The sequence below is a fragment of the Paramisgurnus dabryanus genome, chromosome 20 (genome assembly GCF_030506205.2).
Source record: "Paramisgurnus dabryanus chromosome 20, PD_genome_1.1, whole genome shotgun sequence".
Lineage (NCBI taxonomy): Eukaryota > Metazoa > Chordata > Actinopteri > Cypriniformes > Cobitidae > Paramisgurnus > Paramisgurnus dabryanus.
In genome coordinates, this window is record NC_133356.1 from 4,785,234 (window position 1) to 4,806,087 (window position 20,854).

General features: G+C 35.3%; 1 protein-coding gene across 1 annotated transcript in view; it reads left to right on the plus strand.

The window, feature by feature from the left end:
* The window catches only part of cdh23 (cadherin-related 23), a 373,711-nt gene that overhangs the window by 205,252 nt on the left and 147,605 nt on the right, over window positions 1–20,854 (plus strand). The window contains exons 14-15 of the mRNA XM_065296107.1: window positions 15,401–15,465; window positions 17,930–18,167. Coding sequence (XP_065152179.1) covers window positions 15,401–15,465; window positions 17,930–18,167 — 303 coding nt within the window. The remainder of the gene's footprint in view (window positions 1–15,400; window positions 15,466–17,929; window positions 18,168–20,854) is intronic.

Sequence of the window (20,854 nt, forward strand, 5' to 3'; positions counted from 1 at the left end):
CACTCTGTCGATAAATAAGTACCTCAACTAAATCAGTGTATGCACTGTCACAGTACACGATTTCAGACAAAGGGACGCTTTTAACCTCTTATCTTTAACTTAAAAAGAACAAGGAAAATCTTATTGAGTGTCATGAAGCCCTGAACACTTAAATAGCCTCCTTAACCCTTAATGACCACTTATCACCGGCTCGTATTAATCTTAATATTGAAATCCCCGCTGTCTGTCTGTTTAACATCGTCATAAAATCTGTCTTTTATTTCATTAGGTGAAGTGAGTATAGTGCTGAGATCCCGCAGTAAAGGAAAGACCAAAGCCTGTAAAATCAGCAGTAGATTCACGGCTCAGTGCCGTTCATTACCTTTCACAGCGTGCCATTATTCAGTCAGCTACTAAAGCAGGTGCGATCCAACACATTCACTGCCATACGGGTATCACCGATTAGTATTAATTATTAAGCAGTCACTAAACACTCGTGCTACAAGATGCCATTAAACAGAGTTACATACAAATAAAGCGTCCAGCGGTCCAGGCTCTATATTTCCTTTCCTAAATATGATTACAAGACAGTAAACCACTTTTAGTGCCATTTACAGGATTCCCGCGTGTCTTTGAAATCCTTGAAAGTTGGTGAATCTGGGGGGAAAAATTTAAGGTTCTGGGAAGTTTTTGAAAACATACATAGATACAGGTCATTAAAAGTGCTGAAAGTTTTCTGGAAAAAAATCCATATTATTCCTTGTGTAGTGTAGCTAATATCATAAAAATTCTAGACTTTTTAAACTGTTTTCTTTAAATGCTTATATCTTCTGTATGCGAATGTTGATTCATACCAAAATGTTTTTTTGCATAGTTGTGTTTGACACATGAAAACATCTCTGGTTACGTATGTAACTGTTGTTCCTTAGAGAAAGGAACGAGACGCTGCGTCTCCCTTGCCATACTTCCTGCATCCCTGTAACGCCGTCTTTGGCAATATTTCAGATCTAGATATATAATTCCTGACTCCTGTGTCACCCTGTCTTTGTCGTTAAGCCTCACCATTGGTTGAATTTGATATACGCATTCAGACGCACTTACCCCTGGAGGCGTCCCCAAATTGTCACAGCAGTGACTCAGCACGAGTTCCCTCGAAAGGGAACTGTAACAATGTATCTTAAAAGGTAACACGATGTAACCTTGCTCTCATTTTATTAACTCCTTGAAAGGTCCTTGAATTTGAAGTTAACTAAGGTGTGGGAACCCTGGTTCTTTTTACTTTAAGAGTGTATACACGTGAACTGTGGAAAACATTTAATACATAAGATATCATTCAAATGCATTTATTTTAAACATTTGTAACCCTTTTCTTTACAGTCATTTGCTTTAATTTGGGCTTATCTAATGTAAAGACATTGATGCATGTATGAGCAGGGCTTAATGTGTCCAAATACTTTTTTGTTTTAATATTTATATACAGCAGGAAAATACTTTCATGCTGAATTTTCATGAAATTGAAGGTTATGCCTTACAGCAGACACACACGCACACGTGCACACACACATAGGCATTGTTTAATATTAATCAATGATGGTTGCGGTTATCATTATAAATATTTATAGTGATTTAGTTTGTATGTGTCTCATGAGATGAGGTCAGTCCATATCTTCCAAATTGCTTCTTTGTTTTCAGTCGGGCTTTTGGCCGCAGTTTGTTTGCATTTATCCGCTTCCTGTTTATTATTTTCACTTGCATTCATACTTTTTCCCTAAGCTATTATAGCACTAATGGATTTCTGTCCCTTTGAGTCTGTATGTGCTTGCGGTGAAGGTGTTTTGGTTCATGAAATGTTTTCTGTGTATTTGTGTTACTGCTTTATTTTGTTTGCTCTCACATTCTTTTCCGAGTTGACAGTTTAGAGTTTGCTGTAATATTTCTCTCAACCATCTGGCATCTTGGATAAATAACTGCTTACTTGGACCGTGTGTAAACATGTGAAGTGACCAGCAGTCCATCTTGTTTCTACTTGTTGTTTATGGCCGCCTTGTCTGAAATAAATGAGAACAGATGCACAATAGACCAGTGCTAAACAAACACAATTCATAATTTTGGAGTTGCAAGCAGTTCAGAAAGCATCAAAACATTAATGGAAAACACTCTGGCTTCAGATCAGTGTAGGTAAAATGATCGTTTCTTGCAAGTCTCATGACTAGTTGACATACAGTATGTGTCGAGACACACGAGAACCAATGCTTGTCAGTGCTGATTGCGGATCTAGCATACTAAGAAGTCCACAAAACAATGAAATCTTTCAAAGATGTATTCCTGCCATCCTAAAAAACGTTGGAAATATCCTGTTAACAAAATACTAAATACCAAGCTCCTGTATTTCAGTGGTGGAGCATTGTGTTAGCAGCGCAAAAGGTCATGGGTTCGAATCGGGTGCACCCCATACATTTTGAAGTGAAGCCGCTGGCGCTTTCGCCCCCTGGTGGCTGGCTGCAGTATTAATTCATTACATTTATATAGCACTTTTCTGCAGGACTCAAAGCGCTTTACACAGTCCCTCCAAAAAAACGCGATTATGTGATTGCATGATTCAACGCATAATAAGTCCGCATACTTATGCGGGGGCCACATTTTTTTAAATATATCGCACTTTCGCAGCATAAATTGCAGATTTCCATTCGCAAAATATGCGGGGCTTGCATGATTTCATAATCCCCAAGGTTATGTGGCTGCTGGCTAAACCCCGCCCTCTATGCAACGAACAGGACTCGGCTCTAAATAAAAAATTTACACTTCCAATAAAATTTTCAGAAAAAAATGTTTTAATTCTTTAGGATAGTTGGTATCACGCTGATATATGTTCAGTTGTACATTTTTGTAATAAGTTTAATGTTAGCTAATAATTTGATGCTTAAGGAACAGGGCATGTCGTTATGATTGACATTTCTGATTAACAGCTTCTCTTCAGAACTTTGAGGGAAGATTAAAGATAAAACTAACTTTTCAGCTTCGATTTCTGTGTTATTTCACATATCATTGTAAATTAGTAATTCTTTTAACTGATCAATTAAGAGAAAACGTTTTGCTGCCAATGACGAATATTTCCGGCAATCTGTAATACCGCAATTATCCACCAATTGGCGCTTTTCTGCAACTTATAAAACCTGGAAGTATTGCCCTAATGCAAACAGCTGAATGTCCATGTATGTTTTGAGGATCGCTCTGAATCTGATCACTAACAAAAATCCTTCACAAAAATGGTCAAAAATTTGTTTTCCATGCTCAAAATTTGGTGTTTTTGAAGAAACCCATATTCGAAAGGTGATAAAAAGAGAACTAATGAAGGTAGGATGAAACTTTTTTTGTTTGAAAGCAGAGGGTCTGTTCTTTCATTTGATATATTGTATATTTATATCGGGTGTGCCTCATAAATCTTGAAAAGTGAAGCCGCTAGCTCTTTGATCCCCCCCGGTGGCTGGCTGCAGTACAAGTCATAAACCCCGCCCTCTCCATTCAAACGAATGGGATTCTGCTCTTAATAAAAAAATTATTTGCACTTCCAATAAAAGTTTCCGAAAGATGGTTCTGGTCCTTTCAAGTAGTTGTCATCACGCTGATATATGTTCAAATGTTCATTTTAGTGATAAGTTAGTTTTAGCTAGTAATTTGATGCTATAGAAACTTGGGGTGTGGTTATGATTGGCGTGGTTGAATTGATCGCGCGAGCGTTTTGGCGGAAGTTTGACACGGCGCCTCCGCCTCTGGCTCCACGGATGATTCCTTCTGCCAATGCCTTGGCTCCAAACTGACGTTTTTACATAACATGGCAGCGACCATGGTTGGATGTTTTTGGCTTCAATTCATTACAATGGATAGAGGTGTCGTCACGTCATCCATCTTTTTTTGCAGTCTATGGTTTATATAGACGGTTTTATTGGATGCACGTGATACACGTCTGGATCCGAATCTTACTTCCGGTTTAGTTTTTTTAATGGTCTGACTAGTTGCTAAACTGATCTCTTGAACAAATGCCTTGTCGAAATTTGGTTTCCTAGGTAATCTATGTGTTGTTTTTTTGCTTGATGATGTCCCATCTTTTTTTACAGTCTATAGTTTGAACCTAGGGAACACACATACTGCTATAAAGAAATGTATAACTTGTAACTTGCAATGACAAGTCAAATGTCAAATGCATAAATGTCAATATCCAGTTATTATGCATTAGAAAGTATTCACTTATCACTTAGTGGTGCCATAACAGTTAATAAAGGGTCTGTAGTTTAACAAATAAACTACAAATCCTGTCTTTGAGTTTTTATCTCTCCTCCGCTGTTTCCCTTCAGTTATTTTTACCCTTTTAATCATGAAGAACAGAAAAAGGGAGGACAGCTGGTGATGATGGTCTGTTTGAAAATATAGCTTCTGGCTAAATACAGTGTCTCTCTCTCTCTCTCTCTCTCTCTCTCTCTCTCTCTCTCTCTCTCTCTCTCTCTCTCTCTCTCTCTCTCTCTCTCTCTCTCTCTCTCTCTCTCTCTCTCTCTCTCTCTCTCTCTCTCTCTCTCTCAGTAGTCCCTGTCACATCAATTTTTTTGTTTTTGGCCAAATCTGAATGGCAAGCTGATCAATCTCTTTCTCCATGCACAGCACTTTATTTTGATCCATTTCCTCTTTCCTTTCTTACTTTTTCTTTAAATCACTGTTGTACTCATTTTCTTATCATCGTCCTCCAGTCTGTTAAGACGTTCATCTATGTGTGTGTGTATGTGTGTGTTTATCTAATTGCTGTAATAGGTTTATTCAGTAAACGGTTGATAAGGCTCGCACATCGCCCCAGGGCCGCACTTGTCTTTCCTGATCTTTCCCTGTATTAAAAATATATTCCTCTTGTTAGTGCAGATAGTATTTAGTTTGAATTGCAGCCATTTCTTCTGCCTACTTATTAAAAAGGCGACTGAATGCTGATGAACATTTCATCTCTGGCTTTAGATCCTCACACCAGACTTCTGGCAGCCTCGCTAAAAACTTCATGCCAACCGTCATGTCCCATCATCACACAGCTGTCTGATAGTGTCTGATTTAATCCCTTTAGACTGAAAAATATTCTGTCAGATGGCTTTAAACTAGTCCATTAAGAAATATGGGTGAGATTAATCTGCGCTTCTCTTATAAAAACTTTTTTGTTGCTATTGGGATTAGAGGATCAAAAAAAATGTATGTATAGGTTTGATATGGGGTTTACAGGTACTTCCCATAGGTTTTTTTATACTGTACAAACTGTATCTTCTATCCCCTCTATATTTGATTAATAAAAAATAAGATTAAAGGGTTGTTCACCCAAAAATAAAATTTCATTGCGTCATTGGCAAGGAAATATTTCCCTTAATTGACGAAATAACTTGTCAATGACGGTAAATTTGAATTGAAAATGAAGTACATTTTTTTAAAGTTGTGAAATCAAAATGTACAATTCATATATTTCATATAATATTGTTGTTTTAATTATAAATGATTTATCTGTGCACTTGATTATTTAAAAAAAATTCTTGTGTACTGATAATCTTCCATCAATAACACTAATCTCCCCCCTCCTCGAAATGACCTCTCTTTACTTCCTGTCACGAGGAATGGCGCAAAGGAGGTGCTATCGGAGACTTGATTCTTCCAGGGAAAAGTTTACACCGATTAGCTCCAACGATCCAGTCAGTTCTCGATGGACGAAATCAAGTCCCGGCCTACATTTTTTCTCATTTCAGAAGCCGTTTCACTCGGATATGTACCACGCCTGGGAAAAAGACAATCGCTACTTCCGTTTATGACTTCGCTCAGTATAATTCAAACCTTTATGCCAAAAGAAAATGTTTTTTTCTGGATATGCTCAAAGGTGGTTCATTTTTCCTTTGATCATGTCCATAAAACAATGTTTAGTCATAATGAACTAACTTCTGGTGACATATTTACTTAAGCTAATCTTTGTAGATTAGTAAAACCCTCAGGGTGAGGACTGTTTACACCCGTGTGTTTTGGCAGATCGCTTAGTTGGATTAATGTGTCATTAACCAATCTAAACAGCTTAGTAAGAGAATCTGACCGATACTAATACTCTTTTTCTGTCTATCACAAACACACACACGTGTGTGTAGTTGTTTCTCACACAGTAAATATGTTTATAGCCAGAGCCGATCTTAGACTTCTGGGGGCCTTAAGCTACTTTGTGAGGCGTCCTGTCATAAAACCCCTTCACTGTCTCTGCTTAAATGTAGCTATAAACAAAATGTTAACTAAAACATGTTGTTTTATCTTATAGTTGTACATTTACAGTACTGTGACACTCATCAGAATACTTCATAATTATAACATTGACATATTTTTTGTTATATTGGTATTAAAGGGATAGTTCGGCCAAAAATGATATTAAACCCATGATTTACTCACCCCGAAGCCGTCCGAGATGCATATGTCCAACATTTTTCAGACGAACACATTTTCAGTTATTTTAGAAAATGTTTTAGATCTTTCAGCTAATCAAATGTGAAGTTATGGGGTCCACGTCCTTCAAGTCCAAAATATGTGCATCCATTCTTCACAAAATAAATCAAAACGGCTCCACGATGATAAACAAAGGCCTTCTGAATGTAATCTGCGCCGTTTTGTTGTATTTATACTTTATTTATCATCCTGGAGCTGTTTGTATTTCTTCGGGGAAGGATATATGCACATTTTTTTTTTGGACTTGAAGGACGTGGACCCTGTAACTTTACTGTTTAGCAGCTGAAAGATATAAGACATTTTCTAAAATAACTGAAAATGTGTTTGTCTGAAAAATGATGGACATATGCAACTCGATGATGTCACTTGCCAACTGGTCTGTGCAGTGCCGCATTAAGTAAAGGGCAAGGGGCCCCCTAGTGGTTCGGGACCCTACGCAGCTTGCGTACCCTGTGTATAGGGAGGATCGGCTCTGTTTATACTGTAGCACCCGAAAACTTACGTTTCACCCAAATATGAAAATTCTCTTTTTTTTAAAACATTTTGTCATGTTTTTGACTTCCTATTTTCAGATGAACACACAAACTAATTATTATATATTAAAATTCCATTGTGTTATGTTGTTGCCACATGGCAACCCTCCAAGAACACAGTTCATCCTATCTTTATTTTTTCTCTTTTTATAAACTCTTAAATATGGGTATTTTTCTTCAAAAAAATTTTTTTAGCAAAAAGCTGAAATAATTGCATTTTTGTGAAGAAATTTTGTTAGAGATTAGTTTGAGAACAATTATTAAAACATTCACGAAGTGTCAAATTAATAAATAATTACTTTAGTGGATAACTGCAGTATTACAGATTACAAACTCAACAGGAACACTTTTTTCATTCAAATGTTTTCTCTTAATTGATGAGATAACTTGTCAGTGGGGGGGAATGAGTTAATAAAGTTTTCTCTGATGCATTTATTGATTATTGGTAAAATTACGTAACGGTCTGACGTTGCTTTTGTCCATTTGGATCGAGAATGACTCATGATTATCTTGAAAGAAATTGGTTGGAAATAATGCATTTTGTTGTGCATTAGGTTTTTCAAAAGTGTTATGATAAATATAGCTGCCATTGATCTCAAAGTCACCGTTTATCTTGTCTGTCACATGTGGACCTTTATTGATGGAAAATTGAAGGTTTCCCTCACTCTCCTGTCTCTCTCGCTTTCAACCACACTGAAATGTTGTGTGACATCCGTCAGTTAGAGACAATCGTCCTTTCAGGGTTCGGTCAAAAATATCAGGTGCACGTTCAGGCCTGTCTCAGTTCCCCTGCTAGCCGGTTTTAGTTTAGTGTTTATGTTGGGTGAAGGTGTGGAGTTTGCATTTGTGTGTCTGCAGAATGCAAGAGGAACGGAAAAGTTAGATGACTATCATCCTGACCATCCTCTCTCCGTTCTGATCCCTGTCTATCTTACCTGGCCTGCTTTAAGTCCCCTGTCATCATAGTGACTGTTGTCACGCTAACACCCTGAGCCCTGGCACTGTCATCACTGCACATATGGGCCTGTCAATCACACTGAGAGAGAGAGAAAGAAAGAGAAATTGTGAGGAAAATAAGTTTATGGAAGAGGACATGAATAGAGAGACAAATGCTGGGTTATTTTCAACCCAGCGTTTGGTCAAAAAGAAACGAACGCAGCCCGTTGAGTTGTAATTTAAAACAATGCTTGGTTGTTTTAACCCATTGTTGTAGTGTTAATTTTGTCAGAAGAGAGGAGACTATTATGTTCATCAACGACACGAGCGATGAGCGCTGGCATCATTTGTGAATATGTCTCTTAAATCAGAAAACCAGACACGTTTAACAAAGTTGCATTCAACAAGTGTATTTTGTCAGGCGATTATGACATTTAAACAATATTTGATATGTGTGAAACACTATTTGATTGAAATGGTTATCAGAAATAATCTCAGAAATAATTTATAAAAAAAACAAAAATGTTTTAACTAAAACTTGACTAAGATATATTGAGTTCTTTTGACTGAAATTAGACTAAAATGACGAGACTTTTAGTTGACTAAAACTTGACTAACAAAAAAGATATGTGAATGACTGAATATGACTAAAACCAACAAGGACATTTGGCACAAGACTATATAAAAAATAGGTGACAAAATTAACACTACATTGTTGGCAGCATTTTTTGTGATTTTCTCAAAAGTTTCACAAAATGCCTTTCAGGAAAATTTGTATCTATCAAAAAAATTGTTTGTTCAATCAACATAATTAAATTAAGGAAAACTTTTCCATGAAATTAGATTAGGCTTGTACAACAAGAATACAATAAGTTAATTTAAACAAATAATATTTTGTTGCACCAACTTAATAAATATATTTATATTGGTCATAAAAATATCTTGTTCAATAAACTAAATTCAGTTAAGGAAAACTTTTCCACGCAATTATTTCTGGTCTGTTCAACAAAAACAAAACAAGTTAATTCAAAAGCAAAAAAGTCTAGTTAAACCAATTGTCAATTTCTATATAATTCTAATTAGCATAAGCACACGTTAACTACTAATGACACATTGGATGAACATGTGAAAAGAGACTGATCTTCATACAGTCATTAACACAGTTAGTGCTTTTTAAAATAAGTACGTATGTCACATCCACAACTTAACCACAAGCGCCACTCTTCTGTACGATGGTAACCAAACAATTCGTAAAAATATAACACAAAATCTTCTTAATCAATAAGATAAACCAACATTAAACACTATAAAGTGTTTCTCTTTACCTAAAAATGCATAAAATAACACTTAATTAAAAAAATTACTCTCCAAAGGCAGTTGCATGCAAAGCATTCTGGGAAATACAGAAATCAACAAAAATCATTAATGTGGTCCCAATATAAAATTATTGAGTTCATGTAATTTTTTTAAATTTAAGCAGATTGAACATTATAAAAATAGGTTGAGATAAAAAAAATAAAAAATTGTGTTGTATTAACTTGTTTCATTTAAGTAAATTAGACAAGGTGCACATTTTTTTTTTTGAGTGAAGCAAACAAACAAAATGAAAAAAAAAAAACGTTTCATCCTATCTTCATTTGTTCTCATTTTATAACTTCTCAAATATGGGCAGGTTTCTTCGAAAATACCAAATTTTGAGCAAAAAGCTGAAATAATTGCTTTTTTGTAAAGGAATTTTGTTAGAGATCCTATTGAGAATGATTATCAAAACATTCACACAGTTTAAAATTAATTAGTTTTAATTTTAAATTGTTATAAATTGGGTAAAATAATAGCGGAATTACAGATTACCGTAAAAAATTCACCAGGAAAGCGTCATTGGCAGGGAAATGTTTTTTTCTTAATTGACAAGATAACAAAATAAAGAGAAAGAAGGAAGAGAATTTTGAGAAAAATATTCATGGAAGAGGACATGATAGAGAGACAAATGCTGGGTTATTTTCAAACCAGCGTTGGGTCAAAAAGAAACGAACCCAGCCTGTTGAGCTGTAATGTAAAACAATGCTGGGTTGTTTTAACCCATTGTCGGGTCAAATATAAACATTTTCAGGGGTAATTTAACTCAACGGTTGGGCTCGTCCCTTTTTGACCCAGTGCTGGGTTGAAAATAACCCAGCATTTTTCAGAGTGTACCTATCTCACTTACACTTAAATAACGATGCCCAGCTTACAGTTTTCTGTTTTTTTATTTGGTTTTTAAATTTGGTGGCTCTTATAAGATAAGAAAAGTTTCCATCCAATGCATAAAATCATTAAGTGTTTCTCACATACTGTTTATTTTCGCATACTAATATAGTATAGAAGTATGCGATTTTGGACGCAGTGTACATTACAGATAGAGCTATGTCCTGGTCGAACTCGGCCTGTTGGCTGAATACACTTTAGTATGTTGTCGGCCATACACACATAGAGGGTGAGGTCATCATCAGGGCACATTTGAATCATGGCTTTTAATAGTGGCCCTGACAGCAGCACACACTCACACAACTATGTGACCCTGTACACCAACAGCACCAGTCAACTGAAACTCCATTACCAACACCCGACTATTATCCATCACAGAGAGAGAGAGAGAGAGAGAAAGAGAGAGATTGGTGTTAAGATTTGTTTATACCATGGTCTGTTTAAATACTCGATTCTGATTGGCTGGAAGGTGTGCATTAAAACCGCTTAACGCACAGGTAGTTCCAGTCAGTTTGATTAAAGTTAGAAATTAATCCACTACTATAAACATTGGTAACCATAGTAACACAGTTACACTTGCAGAGAGAGCGAGAGAGAGATTTCCAACTGTTTGATTTTTGTTTTCATTTAATTTAATCCATTTCAATAAATGTAATGTGTCCTTATATAGTAATCGTGGTTAGAGACGTCGGTTTTATTTCACACTTTACATAATTCATTTAAATAAATGATTAGTTCAAATAAAGATTGCCTTGTCACTGTCAGTGTTGGCTGTCATTCATAAATTATTTAATGAGTTTAAATAAATATGATAATTAAATTATTTAAATAAATGCAATACAATGGCACTACTTTATTTAAAGCGGACGGAGTGCGAGCCTTAACTTAAGAAGATGACCGTCATTTTTTACCTGTCGGTTAAAATTACACTGTAAACATTAATTACAGCTTTAACTTGGCAAATAACCAAGGTATAAGCGGGATAATCCACGGCTAGCCATGCATTAAAGGGTTTTAATGCACTTCGCAGAGGCAACCACCCTCCGCTATGCGTCGGGTGGTTCTTCGCCTCTACGTCGTGCATTAAAACCCTTTAATGCATGGCTGGCCGTGGATTATCCCTTAACCAATGCATTTAAGTAAAGCTGTTTATGAGCATTACGATTGACATCTTATTTGAATCAAAACAGGTCCAGATAATTCATTTTGTTATAGAGACTATTACAGTCTGTATATTTGAGCTTTAGGGTCCACACACCCACACATCAAATGGGATTTCAGCAAATTCGACAAACATAAATAGAGATTCTGCCAAGTATACCCTAAAATACCCATAGTTGCATAGTGGCAAACATGTAAAGCAAAACAAAACAGGAAATTGAAATCTAAAACAGGGATTAAAAAGAAAATGTTGGAGGACTTTGATATTAGACAAGAGGATTAAATTTTTTTTAGAGCCCTATCTGTTTGAACCAGAGTTCGTCACACTCTAAGAAAGGATGTGTTAATTTTTTTTAAACAAATTGTTCACGATTTTACATTTTCTTTGGTATGTAACGATATGCAAAAGTTACATACCCCAAAGTACACGATGACGTAAATCTCCTTTCTTGGACTACAACAAATACACAAATTGTAGGCAACAGTTTACTTCCTGGGATTGGTGATGTAGACTGGAGGTCTGACGAATGAGGCGTTTAGCGCGGCGCGATAGAAGCGATTCCGCCTCATTCGCACGTCTAGTTCGCGCAAATGCCGCGAATTGAGCGTTGCTGCGGCAAACACGCGAGTTGAAAATTTTGAACTTTGGGGGAAAAACATGCAGCGTTAACCAATCAGGAGCTTGCTCTAGTAGTGACAATATTACAGAAGCGACCAGAAGCCCCACCGATGACGCAAATTTCCACGTGAATGTCTCGATGACTAGAATTTCATGTGTGGCTTTTACGTGCAAATGAAGCGAGTAAACGCAAAATGTTCAAGCGGCAAACTAGACACAGTAGACGCGAATTTGACGCCTCAAACGCGGCTGGTGTGAACCCACGGTAAGATTGCACTACGCCACGACGTCTCATACACTACATCATATGCCGGAAATGCAATCTCTCGTGAATGCGTGCTGGTCGTTACCAGAAGCTAGTTATTTGTAGTTTGTAAAATTTTTAATATTTTTCTTACAAAATCACATCGATTGCCTTTATTAACCGCCTGGGGATTACTTCTGTGAATGATGGATGGACTTAATTGGGTTTTAATCAGAAGCAAAAATGATAATCATATACATTGAGGATGGCCTGAGTGTGAATAAATCATGAAGTAATTTTCATTTTTGGGTGAATATCCCTTTAAATCTATTACCACTAATAGAATTATGGAAATATCGAATTGCAGTCCATGCAATGTCCAAAGTCCTCACCTACTAAAACGTGACCAAAACACAAAGCCCTTGAACAAAATGCAATTGTTTAAAATCATTATTGAAGTACAGAGAGGCGAAAGGTCCTAAACTGTGCAGAAATGACCATAGATGAGAGAGAGGTCCAACAACAACACATCCAGAGAGATCTGATACACACCTACACATTACTGTGACGAAGTATGATTTTTACAAAAAAAAAAAAACTATTTTTCTCTATATCATGATCCTAACAGATGTTAAACTGTGTGTGCGTCTGTGTGTTGAAGGGATGAAACAGCATCTCTTGTCATATTTAGTTTTTTTCACACACATACACACACACATGCACAGCTGTGCTGTTGATTCTGTGATGGCTTGTTTTTTCCTTTTGTATTAATTTGCATAAAGACGCAAGAGAGATTTTAAATCTGTTACCCTTCAGCATTTAATAACTTCATTTAGACACGCACACACACAAACTGCACATACACTGTTGTGTATTACATCACTGAGGTATCTACACATGTTCTTGTGTTATGAACTGTATTGTCATTTTGAAAGTGATGGGGTTGATAACTAGACACAGTAATGAGCATTCGTCAAAACAGTTTTTAGAAACACCTCATTATATTTTTTAGTGCTACACAGGAGAGGAATTTATTTTTACTGTGGCAATAACTTTAAATGATGTGCACTGATGAAACTAAATAGTTTGAATATTTACAGCTTATTCCAAGGATGATATAACACACATACACAAATAAAGGTGCTTTCACAACGATGACCATTTAGTCCTTAGAAGAACAATTTCTTTTTTATAATCGGGCTGATTTTGGGCCGATTCCCCCCTTTTGACAATCCTAGCTATGTCCCGATTATCTTAATGGTTCTACAGATTATCTTATAAGATTTTCCTTTGGTGTGAGGTGTGTTAACTCTTTCACCGCCAGCATTTTTTAAAAAAGTTGCCAGCCAGCGCCAGCGTTTTTCATGATTTTCACCAAAGTTTAATGCCTTCCAGAAAATGTTCTTCTTTAAATATATAAACATACAATATACCAAATGAAAGAACAGACCCTCTGCTTTCAAACAAAAAAAAAACCGTTTCATCCTACCTTTAGTGGTTCTTTTGCAATCAGCTTTTGAATTTGGGTAGGTTTTTGCAAAAACACCATATTTTGAGCAAAAAGCAGAGATAATTCAATTTTTATGACGGACTTTTCATAGAGATCCCATTCAGAGCGATCTTTAAAACAGACACGGACATGCAGCAGCTTGCCATAGGGCAATACTTCCGGTTTTAAAAAGTTGCGGAAGGGCGCCACCTGGTGGATAATAGCGGTATTGCGGAAAGACGGAAAATCTCTTCATTGGCGGGGAAGCGTTTTCTCTTAATTGACGAGATATCTCGTCAATGGCGGAGAAAGAGTTAAGAATGTTCGAATCTGATCAGAAGAACGTCGGAGCTGCCCCAATCGCCAATCGTAAATATTAAATATGTTTACTATTTACGATCAGAAATCCTGATCGTTTTGAAATATGTCTGCAGCTCTTAGCAACTTTTTTGGTGGGCTTGAAAATATTTTGATCCAGCAGGGTTCATTGTAACGCTGTGCTACAACTAACCCCTCAGGACTTACGATATGAAAACCGCTAACGTTAGCGTACTTCTTGTCGTTGTTTTAAATAGGCTACACACGAATGATTGCTGGCTGCCAAGAAAATAAATGTGCCTGTCTTATCAAAAATCATGTGTCAATTTTATTTTTCTTCATAACTTTAATATTGATTGAATAAGGTCACGTCAAAGATTGAAATCATAATGAAATGAATGGATAATTGATGCACATTATCTCAGAATTTGATTTTGAAACTGTAATATGTTTATTACAGACTGGGTCACATACTGTATACATTTTTTTTTATCATAATTGTGCTGCTTTTTCTCACATATTTAGACATTTGTATCCATTTATAATTGAACTATTGTTAGATGATGGATAAAAAAGTGTGGATACCTGTCTATTAGACAGATATATGAACATAATCCACTTCAAGTATATAGATAGTATTGAAATATTTGCCTGCAAACTTAATTTTTAGCAAGTGTTACAACTAACCCCCTGCCTGTTACCATTATCCCCACCTATGGGGTAAGTTGTAACGTTTGCACTTTGTCACGTTTTGTGTAATTGTCCAAGAATGGTAAGTAATAGAAACAAACTTTAAATGTTCATTTGTAGCAGAGATGTGTGTGTTGCTTGTGTAAATAATTAATCAAACTCTAATATTTTTTCATGATTGAGCCAAAACCAAAAAGTGCTAGGTTGTGCCCCGCTCTCCCCTACATGCCTTTTTCTCATTGACTTTAAAGCAGTAGCTCTGTTTATAGTGCAGGTCTGATGGTTTGGCACAATATTATCAGGAGGGAATTTAAAAGCAGCGTAAGGTGAACCAAAGCTTTTGTTGTTTTAGGGTAGAGGACAGGGTGACCAGTTCACGCCAGCCCATCTGGTGTGAGGAGAGTTCCTCCCCTTATGGTGCTTCCTAAAAGTGTGTGTGTGTGCGCGCGCGCGTGTGTGTGTGTGTGTGTGTGTGTGTGTGTGTGTGTGTGTGTGTGTTAATTGTGCAGAACTGAGCACTTTGCAGGGTTGGACAGGGGATGCAAACACTCTCATCTCAATATTAAAACACTGCTTAATGACTTCCCTCAAATACACACACCCAAATAGTCACGTACAGAAAGATCATGAGTATGTGTGTCTCTCTCTCTCTCTCTCTCTCTCTCTCTCTCTCTCTCTCTCTCTCTCTGCAGGCTACGGATAATGACATTGGCACATTTGGAGTGATCCGCTATTACTTCAGCGATGAGCCAGACCAGTGAGATTTTTATTCATTAACATAATGTGACCTTTCACACTGATACAACGTTCTGTTTAATTCATTAATTCCCTTTAGTTAATTTAATCCACATCTTTGTGAATTTGCATGTTTTTCTTTTTTGCCTGTACCTATGTTTTTAAAAGATTTTCTATTAATGAGAGGATTGCATGTAGTAGCACAAACGTTTGTGGGTTTGAATCCAGAAAACATTCATACTGCTAAAATACATAAAAATGTCTGCCAAATGTGTAAATATAAATGTAATTTACCTTGCATTTAGCTGATGCTCTTATCTTAAGCAACTTACAGCAGTAAGGAAAACAATAAAGTGACTCAAAAATATTCAATAATATAAGAAGTGTGATACAAAGTTACATAGTTTCATTAATTTTATAGACAATACCTGCTTGAAATGAGTTTATATGTTAATAGCCACTATTAATGTCACAAATACGTCATGGCGTTAGCTGGATGCAAAACAAAAGGAAAACTGGAGGCTGCCAATAAAACTCAGAACAGAGTCAGCTACACAAGACACGAAAATGTCATCTTGTTGAAGTTCTGATTTGAAATTTTATTGCATACCTGCTGCCAGTGTCAGAAAAAAAAAAAACAACGACAACTGTGGAAAAATGCAATAAAACGAGCGGACTGAACAGAAACATTCATTAAAAATACTTGTGTTTGTAGCGCACACTTCATATCATGTACGTACAGCACATAGTTAATGATTTATAGCCCTTAAGTTTCTCTTTACTTAAAACGGATGGCAGGGTTCCCACGGGTCATGGAATTATTGGAATATCATGGAATTTTAAAAGGTCTTTTCCAGACATTGAAACTCAGGGAATTTTATATATATATATATTTTTAAAGTCATTGAATATCAGGGATTTTGTTTGTTACTTTAAATTTTAGTTTCCATTTATTAAAATGTAACTTGTGACGTGAGGAATACCACTTCCAGGTCCAAGTCTCCGCTGACTACAATTTAAACAGCTGTTTATTGGATCTGTTTATTCATTTCACGCATTTACGTTTTTATAAACTTAAGATGTCAGGCTAGCCAACTGGAGGTAATCCTGTCGCATTGTCCATTTATTAAATAAGCGTGTACGAACCGGCCAGTCTTTTTCCATCCATTAAAGTAAACTTTTTCAAATAGCATTCGCGGTCCAGGACAGCGTGTGACCTTTCATTGTCAGATAAAGTCGGATTTTGTCCAGTCATTGTTTTAAAACAAACTAACAAAACTTAGCTAGCTAGCGTTAGTAAAGTGGCCAGTTGTCTTTGCCTCCACCTAAACTCCGCCCACAAAAATTTTAATGATTACTAACTGAAAAAGGGTTTATTGAATAAAAAATATATACTGAAAATAAATGCAGCATTTTTGTCAGAACAACATTTATTTTTATGTTACTTTAACTTAACAAATTAAGTTAAACAATTGTTTTAATATAGTTTTGTCAACTTATCACAGTTAAAACCACTGATCTATTTAAATAACTGGATTGCGCATAGAACGCTTAACGTAACCGCTTGAGGTGAAGCCAGCGCAGAGTACAAGCGGCCATCTTGGGCGTCATTGACTTACATTCAAAAGCATTATCTTAATTCACCCGGTTTACAGCGTCACACAAAATTTATTTTTAGGATATGTGTACGTAAATTAATTATTATTTATGGTGTTATTTGCAATGTTTATGTTTTTAATTGAGCATGATGAGGGATTTATATAACAAAACGTTAAGGTGAGTGTGTATGTTGCATTCTGTTAATAACACGGGTATAAATAAAGCTTTTTGTTATTGAAAGCCTACATGGTCAGTGATATTTCTCTAAATAAAAATGACTTCTTATAAGCACAGTGGCATCGAAATTGGGTGTTGTTTATACAGTACAGTATATTGCTGCAAATGTTACTTTTAACCATGTTTTAAAACGTTATCTTAACTGTTTCAAAATAGGCGATAACATCGTTAATGCATTTTAATGTATGAACAAAACAATACTGTATAACATAACATAATTAATAAACCAACTAATTATTGCATGCACATACGGTATAAAGCATGATACTGTAATGAAGATGAATTTATAGTAACTCATTGTTTAAAAAGAAAATATACAACTTTAAATAAATAAAGTTGTGTTTTATCATAAAAATCTCATAACTCCTATTCATATAATAGAACGTTTGGGCATACCAATATTGCGGCGTGGGTGGCTTTCAAATTGTGACGTCATGCACAATCTAGTCATTTATAAAGATCAGTGGTTAAAACTTTAAATATTAGGTTGGATTGACTTGCAGAACCAAGTTGTTTTAACCTTATGCTACATTTTTCTACAGTGTAGACTTAAATACCTTGCAAGCCATTTAATTGAATTAGCTAAACATGTTTTGTTGTTTTTCATTGGTTGGTTGAAAGTTAGTGCCACCTGTCAACTCCTCCCCCAGGTTCTCAATGGATGCCGAGACGGGCTGGGTGACTCTGAGAGGTCGGTTGGATTACGAGCTCATGAGGCGTTTTACTTTAACGATATTGGCCCGTGATGGAGGTGGGGAGGAGACCACGGGTCGTCTCCGCATTAACGTACTGGATGTAAATGACAATGCGCCGATCTTCCAGAAGGAGGCGTACATGGGTTCACTGATGGAGAACGAACAGGCTCCGCAGCAGGTCATTCGAGCACGGGTAAGAAACGTACAGTACAGTTTTAAAATCTTTGTATGTCCATGACCTGAGTAGTGACTCCTGTACATGTGGCTACGTTGTGTTTAATTGTCTCTATGTGTGAACACAGCAGCACTTATATCAGCTGTCTGCTTTAATCTTCATTGTGACTGACAGTTTGACAGGCAAATATTGCACAGAGTTGCCTGACCAGCAGGTGGCAGCGTGTGTTTGCATGTGTAATTGTGTGTGTGTGTGTGTGTGTGTGTGTGTGTGTGTGTGTGGTGTGTGTGTGTGTGTGTGTGTGTGTGTGTGTGTGTGTGTGTGTGTGTGTGTGTGCGCAAGTCACTTCAAATGGTTTTTGCAAGCTGTTATATACCATATGTCTCAACTACACTGTATACCTAGAGTTATTTTATTATTGTCTCAAAACACAAAATGCAACTCTTTGCAAGACAGACAGTTCATTCACTTGAAACCTGAAAAGTCTGTCATTATTTTCTCACCGTCTTGTTGTTCCAAATGTGTTTCACTGACTTTTACTGAACACAGGAGAAGAAATATTGCAGGTTTTCAAGTTACAATAAAAGCAATTCAAATAAAAACAATTTTATATGGCTCGTGTGCTACAGTATGCCACTCGAAACCCTATGATAGCTTTGTGGGAGGACAGTAACATTTTACTTAAAGGGTTGTTCATAAGACTGACACGACACATTCATAATCATGACATGACACGTGTTATGAACATGAAGGAGATTTTATGACAATTGTTTTCAAATAAGTAATTTTTAATGCAAATATTACATTGTTTGAAATGTCTTTGTTATGACAACTTGACATAAATCTGTCAATAACATGACATAGCAGAATAATTATCAAACTTACTGTAAGAAACTACCTACAATGAAAAAAATGATTCATTCAAGTTACTCATTTTTTTAAGGTAAGTGGTTGCAATCAATTTATTTAAGATACATTTAAACAAAAGTGTTTTATTTCATTTTACTTTACTAATCTTTTTTTGTTTAAATGTAGCTTAAATAAATTGATTGCAACCACTTACCTTAAAAAATTTAGTTATTTGAATGAATCATTTTTTTTCAGTGTAGCTGTATGGTTTAACATAATATTAAACTGTCATTAAATGTCATTGTTAATACTCTGTCAAAAAATAAGTAAATACCTTAACAAAATGCCACAGACAAAAGATTATACTTAACTTTATGTATGTGCACATATTGCAGTGGATGGTTTAACACATTAATGTACTGTTTTTATTTAATTTTGTTCTAAAATTTGAATTGTTCTCCAAATGCAATAAAATATAATTGTATTATTATACAATATTATATTAATAATAATGATAACAACAAAATCAACAACTATTATTATTATTATTATTATTATTATTATTGGATGATTGTACACTGTAAAAAATACTTTGCTGCCTTAACATTTTTGTTAAATCAACTCAGATTTACAAGTCATGTCTACAGAGATGAGTTGTCACAACTTTTAAAATATAGTTGAGAAAAGTCAACTTAATTTTATAAAGTTAAAACAACTCACCTGTAGTTATAAAAACTCGTCTCTAGTCAAGATAAATAATAGTAAGTTGAAATGACTTGTAAATCCAAGTTAATTCAACAAAACATTTTAAGGCAGCAAAAACACATTGAGGAAACTTAAAAAAAAACATTATGAACTGAAGAATATTCATTATGCTGTTATAAAACTATTCAGACTTAATGACATTTTAATGACAAATTATATTTGTACCACTGTAGCTGAGGTCAAGAAAAATATTCATGACGCTGTTATAAAACTATATGACAGAGTATTAACACTTAATGACATTTTAATGACAAATTATATTTGTACCACTGTAGTTGAGGTCAATAAAAATATTCATGACGCTGTTATAAAACTATATGACAGAGTATTAACACTTAATGACATTTTAATGACAAATTATATTTGTAGCACTGTAGTTGAGGTCAAGAAAAATATTCATGATGCTGTTATAAAACTATTTGACAGAGTATTAACACTTAATGACATTTTAATGACAAATTATATTTGTACCACTGTAGTTGAGGTCAAGAAAAATATTCATGACACTGTTATAAAACTATTTGACAGAGTATTAACACTTAATGACATTTTAATGACAAATTATATTTGTGTCACTGTAGTTGAGGTCAAGAAAAATATTCATGACGCTGTTATAAAACTATATGACAGAGTATTAACACTTAATGACATTTTAATGACAAATTATATTTGTACCACTGTAGTTGAGGTAAAAAAAAATATTCATGACGCTGTTATAAAACTATATGACAGAGTATTAACACTTAATGACATTTTAATGACAAATTATATTTGTACCACTGTAGTTGAGGTAAAAAAAAATATTCATGACGCTGTTATAAAACTATATGACAGAGTATTAACACTTAATGACATTTTAATGACAAATTATATTTGTACCACTGTAGTTGAGGTCAATAAAAATATTCATGACGCTGTTATAAAACTATATGACAGAGTATTAACACTTAATGACATTTTAATGACAAATTATATTTGTAGCACTGTAGTTGAGGTCAAGAAAAATATTCATGACGCTGTTATTCAACTACTTGACAGAGTATTAACACTTAATGACATTTTAATGACAAATTATATTTGTACCACTGTAG